This window comes from Anoplopoma fimbria, chromosome 4 (assembly GCF_027596085.1).
Source record: "Anoplopoma fimbria isolate UVic2021 breed Golden Eagle Sablefish chromosome 4, Afim_UVic_2022, whole genome shotgun sequence".
NCBI classification, from domain to species: Eukaryota; Metazoa; Chordata; class Actinopteri; order Perciformes; family Anoplopomatidae; genus Anoplopoma; species Anoplopoma fimbria.
In genome coordinates, this window is record NC_072452.1 from 6,784,427 (window position 1) to 6,803,874 (window position 19,448).

General features: G+C 47.1%; 2 protein-coding genes across 2 annotated transcripts; one reads left to right on the forward strand and one right to left on the reverse strand.

Annotated features, from left to right (window-relative positions):
* The first annotated feature begins 323 nt into the window (after positions 1–323).
* LOC129090525 (terminal nucleotidyltransferase 5C) lies at positions 324–8,961 on the forward strand. The gene is made up of 5 exons (XM_054598173.1): positions 324–548; positions 2,956–3,270; positions 3,616–3,915; positions 6,404–6,951; positions 8,832–8,961. The coding sequence occupies exons 1-5, from the start codon at positions 324–326 to the stop codon at positions 8,959–8,961; spliced, it is 1,518 nt and encodes a 505-aa protein (XP_054454148.1).
* Positions 8,962–15,492: 6,531 nt separating this feature from the next.
* Positions 15,493–19,063, reverse strand: LOC129089816 (non-histone chromosomal protein HMG-14A-like). The gene is made up of 6 exons (XM_054597184.1): positions 18,678–19,063; positions 17,689–17,721; positions 17,471–17,500; positions 16,755–16,802; positions 16,529–16,648; positions 15,493–16,420 (listed from the first exon to the last, which is right to left on the reverse strand). The coding sequence occupies exons 1-6, from the start codon at positions 18,690–18,692 to the stop codon at positions 16,373–16,375; spliced, it is 294 nt and encodes a 97-aa protein (XP_054453159.1). The 5' UTR covers positions 18,693–19,063; the 3' UTR covers positions 15,493–16,372.
* Between the last annotated feature and the right edge of the window lie 385 nt (positions 19,064–19,448).

Below are 19,448 nucleotides of genomic sequence, written 5' to 3' on the forward strand. Positions count from 1 at the left end.
CAGTGTTTCACAATAAATGATCCCCAGAAACCAGTCAGCACATTCAGGTTATTTAGTTAAAAGTTCCCTGACTCAGTGCTGTATTTTTATTATTTATTATTTATATTTTAACACACATTGGAGTTGTGTTACACCTGTTAACTCCCCCACACACACACACACACACACACACACACACACACACACACACACACACACACACACACACAACTTCCCCAAAGCCTCATTGTTGTACTTATGTGTGTACACTCACACACACACACACACACACACACACACACACACACACACACACAGTCATGACTGAATGACGGCAGGTCGCTATGGAAACTGCGTTACGCTCCGGGCGGCCGGAGGAGAAAAACAAGAGCGCGAGGACTCGTTCCAGCCTCTTCATTTCAGCACCACGCGAGCTCCTGGACAGCGCCCGGATGAGCTCGCGCACAGACTCCAGCCTCGCATGCCTCTCAACGTGGGGACGGAGCCGCATCAGCACCGAGAGAGACGGACCCACGTGCAGCGGACCTGAAGCTCGGAGGACGCTCGAGGTTTAAGGAGCCTCAGCAACAGGTAACAACCTGCACGTGCAAAGTTGGATCATGCACTTTTTTTTACGTGCACGCGCGGAGTTTAGGTTAATTGCACTCACCTGGTTTCTCAGGAGTGCGCGTGGTTATGAGATTAAAGGAGTCCAGCAGGGCTCTGGATCAGTTCCAGTATATTTAAGAGTAGTATTATAACATCCAGTTATTTGTAGGAAACAACTTCTATTATTATTTTACACACACCTGCTCTGTCAATGCACAGGTTTGGCAGTGACGTTGTACAGAACCGTGACTCATACATCATTTAAACAACATGTATGGTCAGCAGACATCACATTGTATAGGGTAACACAACAAACACTGAGTTATCATGACTGTTGAAGTGTATGGAAGAGAAAAATAAAAGGTATTTTAGATATATAGCACAATATCACTGTATATTAATAATGGAAAAATAAAGAAGAAACAACCAGAGCTGATCTGGCTTCATCTGGAGTTTTCTTTACACAGGTTTTCCTGTAGCCTTGTTATATACCAGAGACATAACCTGACGTTACGGAGCACATCTGTGTGTGTTTGTTGTTAGTTTGGGTCCAGAGCACCATGAGACCCTCCGAAGCCTTTGTGTTGGGTTTTCAGTGGCCGTAGATTATGTGCGAGCTGAGCCGATACGCCTGGATGAGTCACTCAGGCTGCAAGTTTGCAGAAGAGTGCTAAAGGGGAGGGGTGGAGGGGTGGAGGGTGGAGGGTGGGGGGGGGTAATACAGGGACAAGCTGGAAAACAGTCCCGCAGTGTCTCTCTGCCTCATCACATTGTTTCATATGAAAATGTGTCAACACCTGGGACTGTGTTCATTGCCTCTGGATGTATGACGCTCTGCTTTAAGTTCACCTTGTTGAAGTGTAACACTGAGAGACGTCTCCTCCACAACAGATTTTTAGGAGCTTTGTGTTCTCAGACTCAACTTCTTTGTCTTCTGGTAAGCACACTCGGTTCCTTTTTTTAATTTTTATTTTTTTACAGCGAGCAGCACTTTACTCCGTAGCTTCACAGATGCTACGGAGTAAAGTGCTGCTTCAGTAGTTGTTCAATTGTGTGCGACATGGAATAGAAGATTAAAAATCACTCCCGGTAATAGATAGTTTGTGGTTATTACAGAGTATTGCTCTCTGATGTCTGACAAACTGCTCCCAGAAAGCATCCCATTACTGCTCATTAGTATCCCAATGTTTACCCTGCTGGTATTGACAAATCATAGCAATCAGTAGCATTCAGCTGCAGCACTGACTGACATCTATTGATTGAAGCAAACAATAGATCATAATGGGCTGGTGTGAACCACGGAGCACAAGCACTCACTCTCTGAAACACTTCTACATGCGCCCCTCAAACACACACTCAATCATAGAACAGAGACTCTTCTGACTGACTTGGTTAGGCAAATGTTGTTTGGCTTATTGGAAAATATGTCCAGTTTGTAGGAGGTTGATTGATGGAGTCTGGATAGCGATGGTTGGCTGCGTGCGTAACTGCCAGCAGGATTACACACATGAAAGCCAAACAAACATAATTGCCTGATATTAAATTCCACTTTGTTCCATGTTTTTTAACAATTTGCATAGGGGTTATATAAACGCCTGTGTGCACTCACACAAATGTGTGCTGGAGTTTTTGTTTGTAATGAACACAAATCATGTGCTGCACACGTTCAAAAACAGATGTGTGTCTTTAATTAGTGACGTTGGTGTGATTAATGCAGTCTGCTGGTGATGACTCATTCAGCTTAACCCTTGCTCCTCTGGTGGAAACAATCAATAAACAAAGATTTACTCTGCCTTTACAAGTCATTATTATGACTGTTATCATTATGGTAGCATAATAGTAATACATACTATTATTGTTATTGTAATCTTATATTATAAGTACATTTTCATTGTTAATCCATGTGTGTTTTTAAAAGAATCAAATCAAATCTGACTGGCGTGGAGTGCAAAGAGAGGGACAAAATGATGTGATAGAAGTCTTGAGTGGTAAATAATATAATGTGTTTCAGATTCTGTGGTTCCAGTCAAACTCTCCCTCTTAATTTGTTATGATCTGGTTGAGCAGTGGAAAACTATTTATGCAAAGCTTATCTACGTGGACGGCTCCATGTGTCAGCTTGTCAACACAGCAGTTACATTAGCATTGTGGGAAAGCTGTCAGCCAAGCTGTGACTTGCAGACAGCAGACTGACTGGGGAGTGTGCATGTGAGTGGGAGAGAGTGCTAAGTATGTTTGTTTGTGTGGTTGTGTGTGTGTTTGTTTGTGTGTGTGTGTGTTCTGACAGAGAGAGAGTTAAACACATAGCACCATTTGTAAGGGAGTTGTAATAAACTCTCATTGTCGTCGTCCCCCCCCTCCCTCCAGGGCAGCAGCATGTCTGAAACTAAATCCAATCAGCGGTTCCACAGTCTGAACGCTGAGCAGGTGGAGGTCCTACACCAGGTTTTGTCAGAGGCGGTCCCAATCCACGGCCGCGGGAACTTCCCCACGTTGGAGCTGCGTCCTCGAGACATCATCATAGCTGTGCGGGCGAGGCTGCAGCAGCAGGGAATCGCAGTGCGAGATGTCCGTCTGAACGGCTCCACCGCCAGCCACGTTCTCGTCCGAGACAACGGAACGAGCTACAAGGACCTGGACATCATCTTTGGAGTGGAGCTGCCGAGTCAGGAGGAGTTCCAGGTATGATCACTTTACCGCTGGGTTAGGACAAACGAAGCAGGTAAACGTAACAAGAGTAGAGCAATTGAGTTCAATCCTCTGCATTAGCCAGCATTCATTCTGCTGTCGAGCACAGCAGTGAATCTCTACTACCTCTAGGGCGTTGCAGTAATGGCTTTTGTGTTGCTTTATTGATAATGATGTTATTGCAATCCTAATCCAAATTTAATTGTAGAACCTTGTACTGCTTTAAATATGTTTTAGCTGCATTATACAGAAATAGTTCAAAGATATGAGGAACAAAAATGCACTTAGGTTGCAATCATTCGTCGTAGGTGTCATGTTGTTGACCTTTCCTCCTCCCAGGTGATCAAGGAGTCAGTGCTGGGCTGCTTGCTGGACTGCCTACCTGCTGGGGTCAACAGGGAGCGGATCAGCAGTGCCACAATGAAGGAGGCCTACGTCCAGAAAATGGTCAAGGTCTTCAACGAGCACGACCGCTGGAGCCTCATCTCCCTCTCAAACAACAGTGGCAAAAACCTGGAGCTCAAATTTGTGAGCACGCTGAGGCGGCAGTTCGAGTTTAGCGTTGACTCCTTCCAGATCATTCTGGATCGTCTCCTGGAGTCCTACATGCAGCAGGAGTCACAGCACAAACAGAACACTGTCGATCTTAAGGGGCAGCCTGCCTCAGAGAATCAGAATAAAGACTCTTCCTCTCTGCTCAAACAGGCCACTGCTCCAGAAACAGAGAAGTCCTCTGGTAGAGACTTGTCCAGCAAAGAGGGGGCACACATCAGCCAGACACAACAGAGAGATGAGGTGCACGAAAAGGAGTCCCAGACAGAACTCTCACAAGAAACTGAACATTCAGACCAGACAAAACACTCCGAAGTTGAAAAGGACAACCAAGTGAAAACACCTGTGGAGCAGAAAGAAGCGTCTGAAAACAAAGAAACCTTTAATGAGACAGACTTCTCTGACCCGACATCTCCAAACCTTTTGTCAGAAAAGAGACAAGCCTCTGAGAAAGCTGAACCACCAAGTCAGATTGAACTCAGACACGAGCCAGAGCTCTCGGACGAGTCTGAATGCTTGACAAAGGTAGAACAGTCAGAACAAACCCAGACCAGCGATGACCAACAGGCAGCACAGTCAGATCACAAACCGCTCTCCGTCAAGAAAGAACAATCCAACCACACAAAACCTCCCGATGAACTGAAAGGACTCACAGAGCAGACGGGGCACTCCGAACCGCCAGAAACCTCAAACAAAACCCAGACGGAGTCTCTGAACCTGCCAGAAGAATGTCACAGTACAGACTCCTCCGACTGTTTCAGTGAGGATCAGAGGAGCGATGAGGAAGATAAAACACAACATGTATCTCCACATTCAAAGACGGAGACGCAGTTGGCAGATGAAAGACAAGTAGAAACAGACATCGGCGAGCGAGCTGACAGAGAAAATGAATCCGAAAGAAGTGAGATGACAGAAGAGATTTCGGCATCAGAAGCAGAAAACGTAGAAGACACACAGGGTATCGATTGTTCCTGCTCCACCTCTTCCATGTCGCTCACACTTCACAACACAGAGCCCGCCGGCACAGAGGGTGCACTGGAGACTCACAGCACATTACACCCAGATGAAACCCTTAACGCACTTGATGCCGTCAGCCCTCAAGACACTCAGGATATTTTACCTGCACCACCAGGCCTTGTTTCTGACAAAAAGACCTCCTCCTCTCCCTCTTGTAAGGCCTCAGAGAGACTGTCTCACATGGTGATTCTCAAACACTCCTCTCCCAAACCCCCTCGGAGGATGTGTAGGAAGGTAAGTCCCAATGCCAGTCCAGTCTCCGATAGCGAACCTGGCATAGATCCTGGCCTAGATCCAAACCCCTGCCCCAGCCCTGAACCGGAGATAGATTTGAACCAAAAGCCAACAGCTCCAACTTCAGACCCAACAACTACCCCGACATCCAGTATCCCTACTGAAACAAACCCTGGGTCTGAGCCCGACCCTTCCTCTAACCTAGACCTTACCTCAGCTCCTGATCCAGCCCCTGATAAGATCTCCACCTCTGCTGTGGATACCATGTCTGCTTTATCTCAAGAGTCCCCTCAGCTAATCATGGAGAGCTGGTGTGAGTCAGGTCTTCAGAGCCTAAAGGAGACGCCGTCTACACCTGTGGCTCTTGATGAGCAGAGCCAGCCTTCCCCTAGCAAAACCGTCCCCGCACCCGAACAATCAGAGCCTCTTGACTCGGTGGCGGCGGCGGCGGCGCAAGCTTCACAAACCGACGCATCCGGCTCAATCCCCCTAGAACCGCCATTTACCTCAGAAGTTGAGCTCAGTGACGAAGACGAGAACAGGGAACCAGGGAGCAAAAAGGTGGACTCGAATCAGCCAAAGGGCGGCCCACAAGAGACCACCCTTAGTTCACCCTTTTCTCCCAGCCGTGTGAGCCCCACCGTTTCCTGTCTCACCCCTCCTGTGCTGAGTGTTTCCCCTCCCTGCCTCACTCCCTCGCCCCCAGCCTCAGCCCTCCCCCATGTCCGACCCCTCCCTCTCACTGCCTCTCATCCCCGCTGCTGAACACCGTCAGCCCTGCCACCAGCGTTAGCTCTCCACCCCTAAGTTTCAGCCCTACCTCATCCGGCCTCAGCTCCCTCCTTACCTCACCCCTCCTCTCCTTGCCCTCAGCCCTCCTCCACTCTGTCTCAGCCCCCCGTCCCCGTGCCTCAGCCCTCCTCTCCTCTGCCTCACTCCCCCGGTGGAGTCAGAGGACCTTGTACCTCAGGTATCTTCAGACATGGAGCCTTTGATACTGAACACAGGCAGCGAGGAACAGATTGAAGAGTCCTCCCCTCAGCCAGGAATTCCTCCCCTACAGTTGGAGGATAAAAAGGAGCAAGATCATATCTCGTCGTTGCCCGGGGTTGCAGAGCCAGTCTCGTTTCCAATCACCATCCCGAACTCCACCACACATGTGCTGCCTCACTCTTTGTCTGAAGGCCCAGGGGATTCGACCTCTCCAAATGCCGACAAAGCACCCAGCTCTGTGCCTGAGAACAAAGAGGCCCCTAAGGTGACCGCAGTCATGCCTGAACAGAACAACCCTCCTCAGGCTTCTGTCTCGGTCCCTGCTGTCGAGGTCCTGGCAGAGAGCATGTACGGTGACTTTGAGGCGGCCATGGACCACCTGCGCTACCGTCTAATCGCCACCAGGAACCCCGAGGAGATCCGAGGCGGTGGCCTGCTGAAATACAGCAACCTGTTGGTCAGGGACTATCGACCAGCCAGCGAGACTCAGATAAAGACACTGGAGCGCTACATGTGCTCGCGCTTTTTCATCGATTTCCCTGACGTGCAGGAGCAGCAGAGGAAGATCCTGTCCTACTTGAAGAACCACTTTATCGGCGAGGAGAGGAGCAAGTACCAGTACCTGATGACGCTGCGTCGCGTGGTGGATGACAGCACCGTGTGTCTGATGGGGCACGAGCGGCGTCAGACCCTGAACATGATCACGGTGCTGGCCCTGAAGGTTCTGGGAGAGCAGAACATTATCCCCAACACAGACCATGTGACGTGCTTCTACCAGCCCGCCCCGTACCTGGCTGATCACAGTTCCCCCTATTTAGCAGAACCCAGCTACTGCAGCTACTACATCCCCCAGGGGGGATCAACCCTGCTCTACCAACCGTACCCCTTACACCTGCACACACAGACTGGACTGGTCTAAAACACACACATAATCACGCAAAACACACAATCGAAACAAAGGGAAGATGCTTTTCACAAGGAAAGAGCTGGAGAATGGAAATACTGTATAATCCAGGGATAAACTGTTTGGTCTATAATAGACCTATGGGGGTGGGATTGAGTGGGTTTTTACAGTAAACTCCCTGAGTACTCTGTAAGGTTCTAATATGATTATATGTAATTATCTGGGCTTTGTGGGAAAATAATAATTCTTCCGATGTTGTTCAAATTCCAGAAAATGCTTTATGCACTGCATGAGTCATAGCCCTTTGGTCTCCACGGGAAACCAGCTGTGCTGTTGACATTCACACACATGCACGGACACATGCACACGCACACACACACACACACACACACGCACACACACACACACACACACACAAAACTCACACGTCCAGGTTCTTGAATTCTTGTACACTCTTTTCATGTTCTTACTGTGTTGTTCTTAATGGGTTTGTTCAGAATGTGGACCTTGCCTGTGGTTGATATTGTGCATGGATAAATTAGGACTGTTCTCTCACTGCCAAATACTGTGTGACTACTATGCTTCTTAAACTGTTTAATGTATCTTTGTTAATCCTTTACTGAAGGGATGTGTTCCGAAAAAAACAAAACGAAATACTGAGGGACAATTCTACCAGTGTGTACAGTGCTTTCATCAGAACACACACGTACGCTCAACACACACACACACACACACACACACACACACACACACACACACACACACACACACACACACACACACACACACACACACACACACCGTATACTGTACGCACACAGAGTTAGACAATGCATGAGTAGCTAAATATATAGATCACATCCTGAAGTCAAAGCAAAGGCTTTTAATTTATTAAGAATCAATCTATTTTTGCAAGACTTTCCAAGAATATACTCAGTGGTGAACAGACTGGTTAGCTCCGACAGAAAAACGCCAACAACAATGCCTTTGCAATAGACTGTACAGCGTATTGATTACAGTATATCGTGTGCGGATACACTGCATTGTTTTCAGGTCAACTGTGTTAAGATGTAGTGCTTGATTCCTTTCCCCTCGTGGAGTCCTTTCTGTAATCATGTGAAGTACTGTATCATCTAGTGTTGATTTTGTTTAATTCTAAAGTTTACTCTGTGGAGCTGGTCAGGTTACAACCATCTTTGGGTCATCTCCAAACATGGCAGACACAGCTCTGTCCAAAACGAAAGGGACTGCATTGAAACTGGCGTGACATCCTCGAATTCACGCAGTCAGAATCAACATACAAACAAGTCCAGATCCACCTCAAACCTGTTTGAATCCCGGTTCAAAGCCGCGCAACAGCAACTCTGACCAAAGATGGTTTCGGTAGGGAAATCAAGTGCCTCAATGTGAGACATCATCGGCATGTCTTTATCTCACTGCACTGGGGCTGTTAATGGGGTGGGCCTGGGGCTGGGTCGGGTGTGTGTTCAGTTGTTGACCCCTGTTATTGCTGCCCGTTTTGATGTCTTATTTAATGTAGTCCTTTTGTTGTAATTTATTCATGTACGTTTTGATAAAATAAAGGGGAAACTCAACAAACCTTCAGAAATTGAATTCTTTCCAAAGAGACTTTTAAGACAAAAAGAACCACAATACTTTTTTGGTGTCGTTTTTACTCAATTCTCATCCTCACTCCCCCCCCCCCACCCAGCTTACGTCTCCTCCCTATGATTGCGCTCTGCAATGATCCACTTAAGCGTGACCGTCATATCACGCCGGTGCCCAGGAAAGCCACCCAAAGCTGTGAAATTTCTGTCTGCGTGAGGCCTCTCGTCACAAATCACCTGTCCCTCAGATGCGTTTGGACCCAAATGACGCACGGCCGACGCAACACAGCGGCCTCAACGACGTGTAAATGTGAGGGGAGTATGGCGTGGCGAGGTGTGAGACTGAAACGGGAGACGGGGGAGGAGGAGGGGGCCTGAGAGTGTGTGTGTGTGTGTGTGTGTGTGTGTGTGTGTGTGTGTGTGTTCATGATTGCGTGTGCGCTTCAGATGGGAATACATGTGCAGAGGCGGCATCAGGTGGTTCCCTTCTCCACCGGGTAATTGAAGAGGCCTCATATAATGAAACAATAGAGCTCCCTCCTTACTCCCACATTGCCTCCATCCTTTCCTCCCACTTCACCCCACTGATAAGTCATGGCCACAAGGGGAGACCGGGGAGGGGGGGCGTCTATTTCCACAGATGTTGAGAGAGGGGACTCGGGTGATGGCAGGTAGTGGCACGGTCACACATCATCTATTTGCACACACACACACACACACACACACACACACACTGTAGGCTTGCATTTGTGTGCGCAAGCTTGGAAGCGTGTGATCTAATAGGGCCTGTATCAGCGTCTCACAGACCTCTGAGCCACTCTTGTCCACTCGGGGCGGGGGGGTTTCCATAGAGACAGAGACGGGCTGTGCGGTGGGCGCGGGCGGAGAGCATGACGGAAGACAGGGAAGACCCACACAAACCGAAATGAGGGGGTGAGAGATAAAAAAAACAAAGCACAATGGAGAGAGAGAACAAAAAGGAAAGGTGGGTGAAATGAAAGAAAGATAGTGGAGAGGGAGAGAGAGAGAGAGAGATGGATGGATGGATGGATGGAGAGAGCTGAGGGGGAGACATAAAGCAACGGACAGAGAGTGAGATGGGAGGGGAGAGGTGATAGATAAAGCCAAGAGAGAGGAGCAGGGGGGAGTTTATGGGGGAGAGCGTGGGAGGTTGTCAGGCCTTCAGTCACAGGGGAGTCACTGTGAGGCGGCTGCAGTGACGGCAGCAGTGATGCTAGAGAGCACATGCACACGCACCGAGCCCCGCGTGCACACCAACCTTGCTAATGTCCCGCCCACCTGTCCGTCCTCAGAAAAAAAGAGAACATCTCCCGCACATCTGTCCCTTTTGTCTCTCTGTCTCTCACGCGCCCTGGGCCGACACATTTGATCGGACCATCTCCTCCTCAGGATCCCTTTTGTTTACTCGCAAACAAGTGTTTTTATTTGTTCTGATTTCCACACATGCCTCAGCAGTGTGAATGAACACAAAAGCAACAGGTTTCAGGTTAGCAGAGCAACATGTCGCTCAATCTAAAGAGCGAGTCGAGATTATAATGGCTGGCTCCCTTCATCTTGTTGTCCAAATGAATTCCTCCGTCACTTTCTGTCCATTAACAGACCTTTTAAAGTCTAACAAGAGAGTTATGTTTGTTGAAAGATGGGCACCTGCTCTAATAAAAGCACTTATAATAGAATAGAAGCCAGAATCATTCATGAGTGTTTTACGCTCCTTTGCAGACAAGTTTATTCTCTCTATCTGACTATCTGAATAAACACATGATGTCATAAAATGGATCCATAGTATTCGCCATTCATCACTTTTTTTTTTTTACTGCTTTTCTTTTCATTCACAACCTCCTCATCACCCTCCTTAACCCGCACCACCCACGTCCTCCACCTTTCTCCTCACAGCCCCCCCAGCCCCCACCCACTGCGTGCCTCCCACCCACCTGCTTCCTTGACTGCTATGACTCAGTCCTCTACCAGCTGAGGGTACAAGAGGATAAAAAACCCTGGATGATAAACAGCCAGGAAAAGCATTTCAACTCAAAGAAATAGAACAGTTGGCACCGCAAGTGGCTGCTGCATCTTTAGTTTCTTATGCCACCCACCACTCTCACACTCACACACCTCCAATCCCCACTCATCAGAATTACACACAGACTCACACACAAACACACACTGCCTCCACACTGAAACCGAGGAGCTCTTACTTTATCTGCTAAATCATCCTTAACAGCAACATTTGGATTGACATGCGTGGAGTGTTTTCAAAAATAGTTTTTTCACTCCTCTAGATAGAAGTGTGTGTCGTCACGACTCGAGTGACATGGATGGATGATTTTCTTAAAGGCGAACTTGCCAGAGACACGCCACACGCTGAGCCCGGATCAGTAAACCTTGAGGAGCTGAGCCTGTGGATCACAATGCTGTGTTACTCCACCTCACTTCTTCAACCCGTCTGTGCTCTTTTCAGGCTCAGATTGATCCTGATATAGTCACTGAGACATTACTCTGTTAATTATGCATAATGGTTTAAAATGTTTGAAATGTGACAAACATAACATGGCTTACATAACAAGAGATCAATCAGGCGGACAGAGAGGGTGAGGGACGCAAATAACAGCACAGCTGTACACTAAATATAGTGTAGATGTTTACCTATGTATTTTCTTTTCTCTGCAGAACAAGTACTTTTACTTTTTAGATTTATATTCAATTTTGCTGATCATACATGTTTGTTTGTTTACTTTTTGATTTTTTTGATGTAGGACTTTTACTTCTAATGGTATAATTAATTTAACACTGTCCCATTGGTACTTTTATGAGTAAATTAATAGTTCTGAGAACATGAGTAAATGCCCTCGTAAGAGTGATTCAAAATCGATCGATTATTCTGAATGAATAAAGGTTAATTGAAACAAATGAATAAATAAACGAATCCTCCACTATACTTGGGGTTATACATGCACTCTTGGGCCTTTGGCTTAATGAATGATGTTACATGTTTACCTTTTCTGAAAACTTTTAAGCTTGTCATTGTCTCTGCTCCCTCATTTTTCCTACTACAGAGAATTGTTGTTGTTGTTTTTGCTATAAATGACAAAAACCAGAGCCTGACATCATCAGCCAGGTCAGATGAAACCACTGATCTGCTTTTATGTGTGTGTGTGTGTGTGTGTGTGTGTGTGTGTGTGTGTGTGTGTGTGTGTGTGTGTGTGTGTGTGTGTGTGTGTGTGTGTGTGTATATGTGTGTGTGCCTATGCTCATGTTTGTTGGAGTGTGTGTGCATTTGTGTGTTTGGGGGGTTTGTACTGATGTTTATGCCTGTGTGTGTGTGTGTGTGTGTGTGTGTAATCTGTGTGCCACTGCTGATGTTTGCAGTGAAGCATGTATTAGCATGGGACTGGAGGAGGAGGGGTGTGTGTGTGTGTGTGTGTGTGTGTGTGTGTGTGTGTGTGTGTGTGTGTGTGTGTGTGTGTGTGTGTGTGTGTGTGTGTGTGTGTGTCTCTACACTGATTGACGTCACAGACGCCCACTCATTTCCATCTTGTCTGTGTGCGCGCGGAGCGAATAGATCCCCATCTGCATCCAGCTCTTCTCCCCCTGCCTGCTGCACACTCCCTCCCTCCCTCCCTCCCTGCCTCCCTCTTCCTCACCTCCCGGGTACTTTCTCCTCTTCTCCCTCTCACCCTGCCTCTTCCCATTCACTCGCTCTCGCACATCCCACCCCCGGAGGGCGCAGCCAGCCTCGCAGATAAACAAGGCAGTCGAACAACACAAACAGTTTAAGACAGCCAGACAGCAACATCCTCTCCGAGTGGCGGACTGGAGAGCCCTGCCACGAAACATCTGCGCGTTTCCCAAAGCATCGCTGAGGTCCTGTCTGCTGGGAGGACGTTTGACCATCACAACAAAACGTGAACGTGTACCTGTTGGCAACTTGTGTGCGTGCGTACGTGTACGTGTGCGTGCGTGCTGTCCCATCGCTCCGCGTGTGTGAGCGTGCCAAAGTGTGACGCTCTTTCCACGAAACAAATGCTCATCCACATTCAACACAGCTGGTATCCCTGGTGACGACAGGACATCATCCAAATCACTTCCCCTTAAAAGGTCATCCTCACCTTTTACGCACACACACACACACACACACACACACACACACACACACACACACACACACACACACACACACACACACACACACACACACACACACGCACACATACACACACACACACACACACACACACACACACACACACGCACACATCTTCGTAGTACACACATTAGAGGGTGTGTGCGTAAACCAACAAGCACGGTCGCTCACACACTCATCCCCCCACCCTGACCGGAGTGTTGTTGGATGTGAATGGATGAGGGGATGCGTGGGATGACAGATACGCGCGTGTTTAAAAAAAAAAAAAAAAAAAAAAAAAAAAAAAAGGGAAGACGGGGCTATTTTAGTCCATATATCATAACAGATACAGAGGACAGCAGGAGCGTGCGCACTGGGGGCGTTGCGCAAAGCTTTGGGGCAACAACTCCCTCGCGATTACTAGACAGTAAGAAAAAAAAAAAGGGGGAAAAAAAAGAAAAGAGAAAAGAGAGGATGAGGCGCAGACGAGCAGGCAGACCGGCAGATGGTCAGACAGACAGTTAAGCAGGCAGACACACATTCAGTGCAGGCAGCAAGCGTGCACCATGAGAGATAAAACAATATTTTAGTAATTAGCTCTTTGATATCAGAATGCCTTGGGGAAGGGGGGGGGGTGTACTGCATCTCGGTATCAAAGCCACTTAACGAGTCAGATGGTTGATCACAGCAGACAGGATGAGTGGACGGATCAGTGGAGGAGGGGTACGAGGAAAGAAGAGGAAAGACCACCGAAGAAACTTTCTGTCTGATCAATAATATATTTTTCTTTTCCCCCCCCATCAATAGATCTCACACAGGAGGACGCTCGTGGTCCGATGGAGAGAGAAGTGGCTCTTCATCGAGCCGTCGGGTTCAGCACAGGTTAAATCAAACAGAGGATGCTGACAGAGGATTAAGAGAAAGTATGAGGGGAGATGTGAAAGAAAGAGGATATGGGATGTTTGTTTAGAGGGCCTGAAGGGATCCACTTCAGAGGAGCCTTTCCATGATGGAGCCTGTGGTCTGTCTCCTATTATTCATTGATCCAAACTAATGTGCCCCGGGGGGAAAATTCAATATCACTTTTAACGTATTGGTTGCTAAAATGTAAGATTAATCAAAGCCAGACGGGATCAGAGCTCCTCCTGTGTCTGTTTACAGGAGCCAACTTAAAGGCAAGGCCGCCATCTAGCGGCGGCGCGGCGCAACAGCGCTCTGCACACTCTCTCTCACACACACACACACACACACACACACACACACACACAACAAATATATCGACAAAATGGAGCCCGTTGCTCGGCCATGACAATGCAGGTCAGAAGGGGCCGCAAACAGCTGCACACAGTAGCGGGAGAAAGCCAACAGGGCGTCGCGTTTGTGTGGAGAAGGCCGGCAATGCTTCATGGGTAAAGGAGCACCCACAGGCGCTCTGTGGAAGGGAAGGCCTGCAGCAGTCACAATCAAATCCTAGTTATTTTGCTGTCTTATAGAGGGGCATTGCAAATAGTTTGCACCATATGATCAAAAAAATAATAAACCTGCATATTTTTTAGTGCACATCAAGTGAGGTTTTGGCCTCGGCAAACATTCACACACTGCTAATACTGTAGGCAAATGCCCACACACACACACACACACACACACACACACACACACACACACACACACACACACACACAGACACACTAATCTTAGAAAGTAGACCCCTTCCTACTGTGTTTGCCTAATGGACTACATTCATTTCCTCTCATCCCTGCTGCTGCTGCTGCCAGGCCCCCTAACATGAACTGATGCACGCAGCCTCGTGTACCCATGGAGCTCTCCTTATGATATGCTGCTGAATAAATCTGTGCTGGCTTTGTGTGAGGGTTGAGGTGAATGTGGGTCACAACGCTCGTGCTTGAGATTCACGTGGAGTTAAATCAGAATGTGTGATGCCTAAAGGGGGAATGAAGACGCTGTGTTTTCCCTCAGTGGGTGTAAACCTCTGCACCGTTACTTCCCTTCTGTCTTCTGGCGGCTGCAAGACGGTCGGATAAAAGGTGCAGGCTTCAGCTGGGGCCTCCAGTGTTTCGTTGAGTCTTTTACTTCAATGATTCACCAGGAATGGGTGAATCATGGAGGGGCAAATGTCTCCCAGGCAGACAGACACACACTCTCCTAATCAGAGTCTTAAAGGAGTGTCCCTACTGTTGCTGACCTTTTGACCTTCTCATGGATCTGTGGGATCAGTCCTGATGGTTTGAATCCTCGGCTATCAAGTAACCAACTACAGTTGAGTTTGGAGGATCAACAGATCTGTGTCCTGCAGCAGCAGCCTGAGAGGAAAGGATGGATTTGTCTATAGTGACATCACTCAAGAGGCTCCTTTTCTTTAGTCGCGAGGTCACAGCAGCTGTCTGAATCTTGTTTTCTGTCTTGCAAGTTGTTAAAATCAATGTAATGGTCTGAATTTATATCTCTCTCCATTCAGATTAACACACAAAAGCTTTTATGTGTGACTTTTACTGGAGTTTAAAGGCTACATTATAGCTTTCAATTTTTCTGTCCGGATTCTGATATTGTTGCATTTACTTACAAAACGAGCCTTGCACTTTAAGGTCTGGCACCCTGAGCTGTTGAGCTGTTGACTCGAGTTGTCAATGCATGCTTGCAAATCTCCCTTTTTTTATTTTTTACTTTCAATCATTGTGGTGTAAATGTGCGAGACTCCAACTTCCATCGCTCTCTGCATCTTAAGAGAAACAAACTCGGGACACGTGATATCGAGGAAAATTCCCAGGACTTGTTTTTATTAAGAGAATTTCAGAACATAAGAGAGGGACCAGACACCTGCAATTTTGTCAGAGAGGGTTTCCAAATTTCGATTGTTTAAAAAAACCAGAGTGTTTAGAAAAGCTGACGTGACAGCGTGGATGGAGCGGGAGCTGTTTCACACGCAGGGTCGTCTAGGAGACGGGTCGGAGGCAATCGCTGTTCCCGGAATGTTTCACATGTTCGTCTTCCTCTTTCTTATGGACAACACGCTTTTTTTTTTTTTTTTTTTTTTTTTAAAACACGAGTTCAATGGAAAACAAACAAACAAACAAAAAAAATTAAAACAAGAGACAGAAGCAAAAAGGGAACTCACTGCACATTTAGAGGTCTAAAAGAAATCACCCACATTAACATGGCTTAACCGTTAATATAACATGGATAAAGGCTGAACTGTAGGGGGAGGAAGGTCTAATCTGTGGAGGAAGAAGAGGGGAGAGACTTGGGAAGATGGGGGCGAGGAGGAGAAAACACAGGAATACACGACTCACGACATAGCCAATCCGGCGAGGGGGGGGAGACACACACTTTCTACACCAAACAAGCCTTCAACAATCATGAAATGCCATTTAAAAAAGATTTTAGTGTGTTCATCTTGCTTGCAGACACTTGATATGACCACTGCATAATCAGCTTTGCTTTTTGTGCTAAAAATCTGTACGGATACTTATAAAATCATTGATAAAAATATTCCTCTGTTAACAATACGCCTTGGAGGGAAACCATGTGAGAGACTTGGAGGGGGGCTGGCTGGTTGGCTGGGGGTTCAGAGGGAGGGAGTTAGGGTGGGGGTTTGTAGAGGAGGAGGAGGAGGAAGCTTGGGCAGTGGTGCTACTCGGACTTGGCCTCCTCCTTGGCCTCTTCGGGGGCTGCCTCCACCTGTGGGACAGAACAGACAGGTCAAGGTCAAAACTTTTTTATGGCATTTTAAGTTGTTGCCGCACCTGTACGCCTGAAATAACCAGCGTTTCCCCCCCACCCACCCACCTCGTTGGTCTTGGCGTCTCCATTCTCAGAGTGGTTTTCCTCGTTGGCCTCCGCCTCTGCGTTCTCCTTCGCCTTCTTGGTCTTCTTGTCCTCCTTCTTGTCGTTCACGGCCTTTTCTTTCTGCAGTGACCAAATAGACAAGCTGTTAGTCTTGCTGTTCACACTCTCCAATGTCTTTAGCTCTGGGACGCGTGTTGATTCAGAGTTTGGTGTTAGCGTGTCTTACCTTTGCTGCCTTCTTGACCTTTGGTTCCGGCTTGGGTGGGATCGGTCTCTGTGATGGAGAGGGAAAGGCACAGAGATTGAGAAACAGCTACACATACATTACCGCTTTCTTTGCTAATTTGACGATACTAGAAGAGTTTGGTTTTTTTTAAAGGCGATGAATCTAACTCTTTATGTTCCCAACAATGAATATTCTTTAATGCACAAGTTGTCTGAGTGTTTATAACGAATATGACCGTCCCTAACTGGGTTAATTAAAGTTATTGTACAATATTAATACACTAAAAATAATCATTCTGAAGCACTCCATTATGCCCACTATTGTCTTTTCATATATATTGTACTAGCCCTGTACTTTTTAATGACAAAAACCTTTATAAATCATGTTTTATTCAAATAGTAAAGACATAATATCATCTTTAAGATACCACTGACAACTTAATACAATACTTGAATAACCTTAACTAATTATTAAGCTTTATTATGTAAAATTGATATGTTTTGAAGTTTAGTATTAGTGTGAATCAAATTGAAGTGTATCTTAAGAAGAAAACCTATTTCTATACCTGTTCTTCTATAAAAGGCAAAATATTGCTTTATTTAACTGGTAATACATGTGTGTAACGACTTTTAAGCGTTCGAACATGACTCGCATGTTTTTTGACAGAATGTGTAAATGTAAATGACTTGGCTGAGTTTCTCTGTGTGTCTCCTTACCGATGATAACCGAAGTGATCTCCTCTGGGGCTGAAACAGAACAAAGAATGTTATCACTGCGCTTTTATTTGGATTTGGGCTACATTCAGTAAACACACAGTGGAATTCAATAATAGTTCTTTTTTTTGTTGATAATGCCCTCACAGGTGCCACACGATGATGAAAATTCAATTTTAATCACATGTATGTGGTGTTTATTTACATGCACCCCCTCTTACCTCCTCCCTCTCTCCTCCATCTGATACTGCTGTCTGAAAAACACAAATACAACATGTTAAAATTGTGGGAAAAAGTAAAATAGCACTACTAAGAGATTAAATGGTGTTTATACTAACAAGAAACAGTTGTTAAATGCTTCCAGTGCATTTTACGGATAATTATAGACCTGCTGAAAAAACTTTTTGCTTTCGCGCCAAAACAAAATTTTATGTCACATACAGGTGATTTTAAAGGCTTACAGCCCAGGAATGTGGTGGTAAAGCACTGTTTCAGTAATGCTCTGCAAGGGCTCAACCATGCGGGCCTCTGGAGCCTTATTTTGAGGGGCCAGGCCCTGTTTCTCCCTTTCTCTCCCCCATCTCTTTCTCTCATTCAATGCATGAAGCTCAGATTTGAAAGCTGGCGCGGGAGTCTCTGAGAAGGGGGAGGGACCTGCTGCTGCTCACTTGCCCCCCCTGGCGGCAGAGGCGCGCCACCGCAGCCATTCGGGACTATGAACAAAGAGGGAAAATATACATTTTTATCAAAACGCGACGGCGAGTGCGCGCTTTCGTGGCCAAAATGCAAAGTAGAAGCACTGAAGCATTTTCTGGTGCCACTTTTCGCCGGTTTGGTGTCGAAATCGCGATAAGTGGAGCGCTTGTTCTCGGTAGGTCGGCGACGAAGGTGGACAAGAGCTGCAAAGCATGGCTGCTGCTTGTGCTTTAACTGCATGGAGACCGAGAGACACTTCTGACTCCCCAAAGGACAGCGGCTCGTGCGAGAAAACGCGATTTAAAGGCCGTGTCCGCGCGGGAAAATATTCATTCTAACGCATAAAAAATGTACATTATATCTAGAAAATAGGCAAAAATTACCAAGGATATACAGCGGATATACATTCCGTTATAATTAAGTAATGTCTCGGAGGGATGTCTTCACAATCATTTGCAATGCACACACAGCTGATCCCCCCCTTCAAACTAGTGCGGGCTTCAGGAATACGTACCTTTCTCTTGGGCATGTTGAGCTCGTGGAGGTGTTCTTACAAATACAACTAAAAACAGTTTTTTCTCAGTGGGTTCAGTGCATGTGAAGACGAGCGTCTCCCTTATGCTCGGCAGTGTAGTAAACACTGGAACAGAGAGGCGAGTGGTTGAATGGGGGAGGGGTGCGGCTACAGGCATGATTGATAGGCTCCCGGCCAATCAGGTGACGCCATTCGGGGGCTGCAGAACACTTGGAATTTTTTTTGGAGCCGGTGATGTTCAGGGCTCTGTGCGAATGGCTTCATGCAGGAGAGAGAGATGGGAGGAAGCCCTGCGAGAGCGAGAGCGAGAGGGGCTGCGCTCGAGGACAGGTTGCCCTCGTCCAAGTGCGCTACAATGTATCGAGAGGCCGCGCGCTACAATGTGCCCGAAACCCCTGCACGCGCCGCTCACTACAGGCCCACCGGGGCGGGCCGGAGACATGCCCCGGTGGAAAGCCGCTCATCTCCCGCTGGCTCGTCTGAAAAGCGCCCCGGTGCTCACATCTGCAGAGGAGAAAATACATTCAACATAAAATCACTTCCATGTTTCTGTCCAATATGGCGCCCACTCCCCTCCGACACAATTTTTTTTTTTTTTTTTTTCCTTTTTTGTTTGTCAGTCGGCTTTCCTAAATTCATTTCAGAGGAGCCTCGCGTCGTCGGCTCCAGACGCCTGCAGGGGGCCACAGAGCCCGTGTTATGGATGTGAGAGCGAGGCTGAGCTGCTCGTTACACAAAAGCACCAAGAAG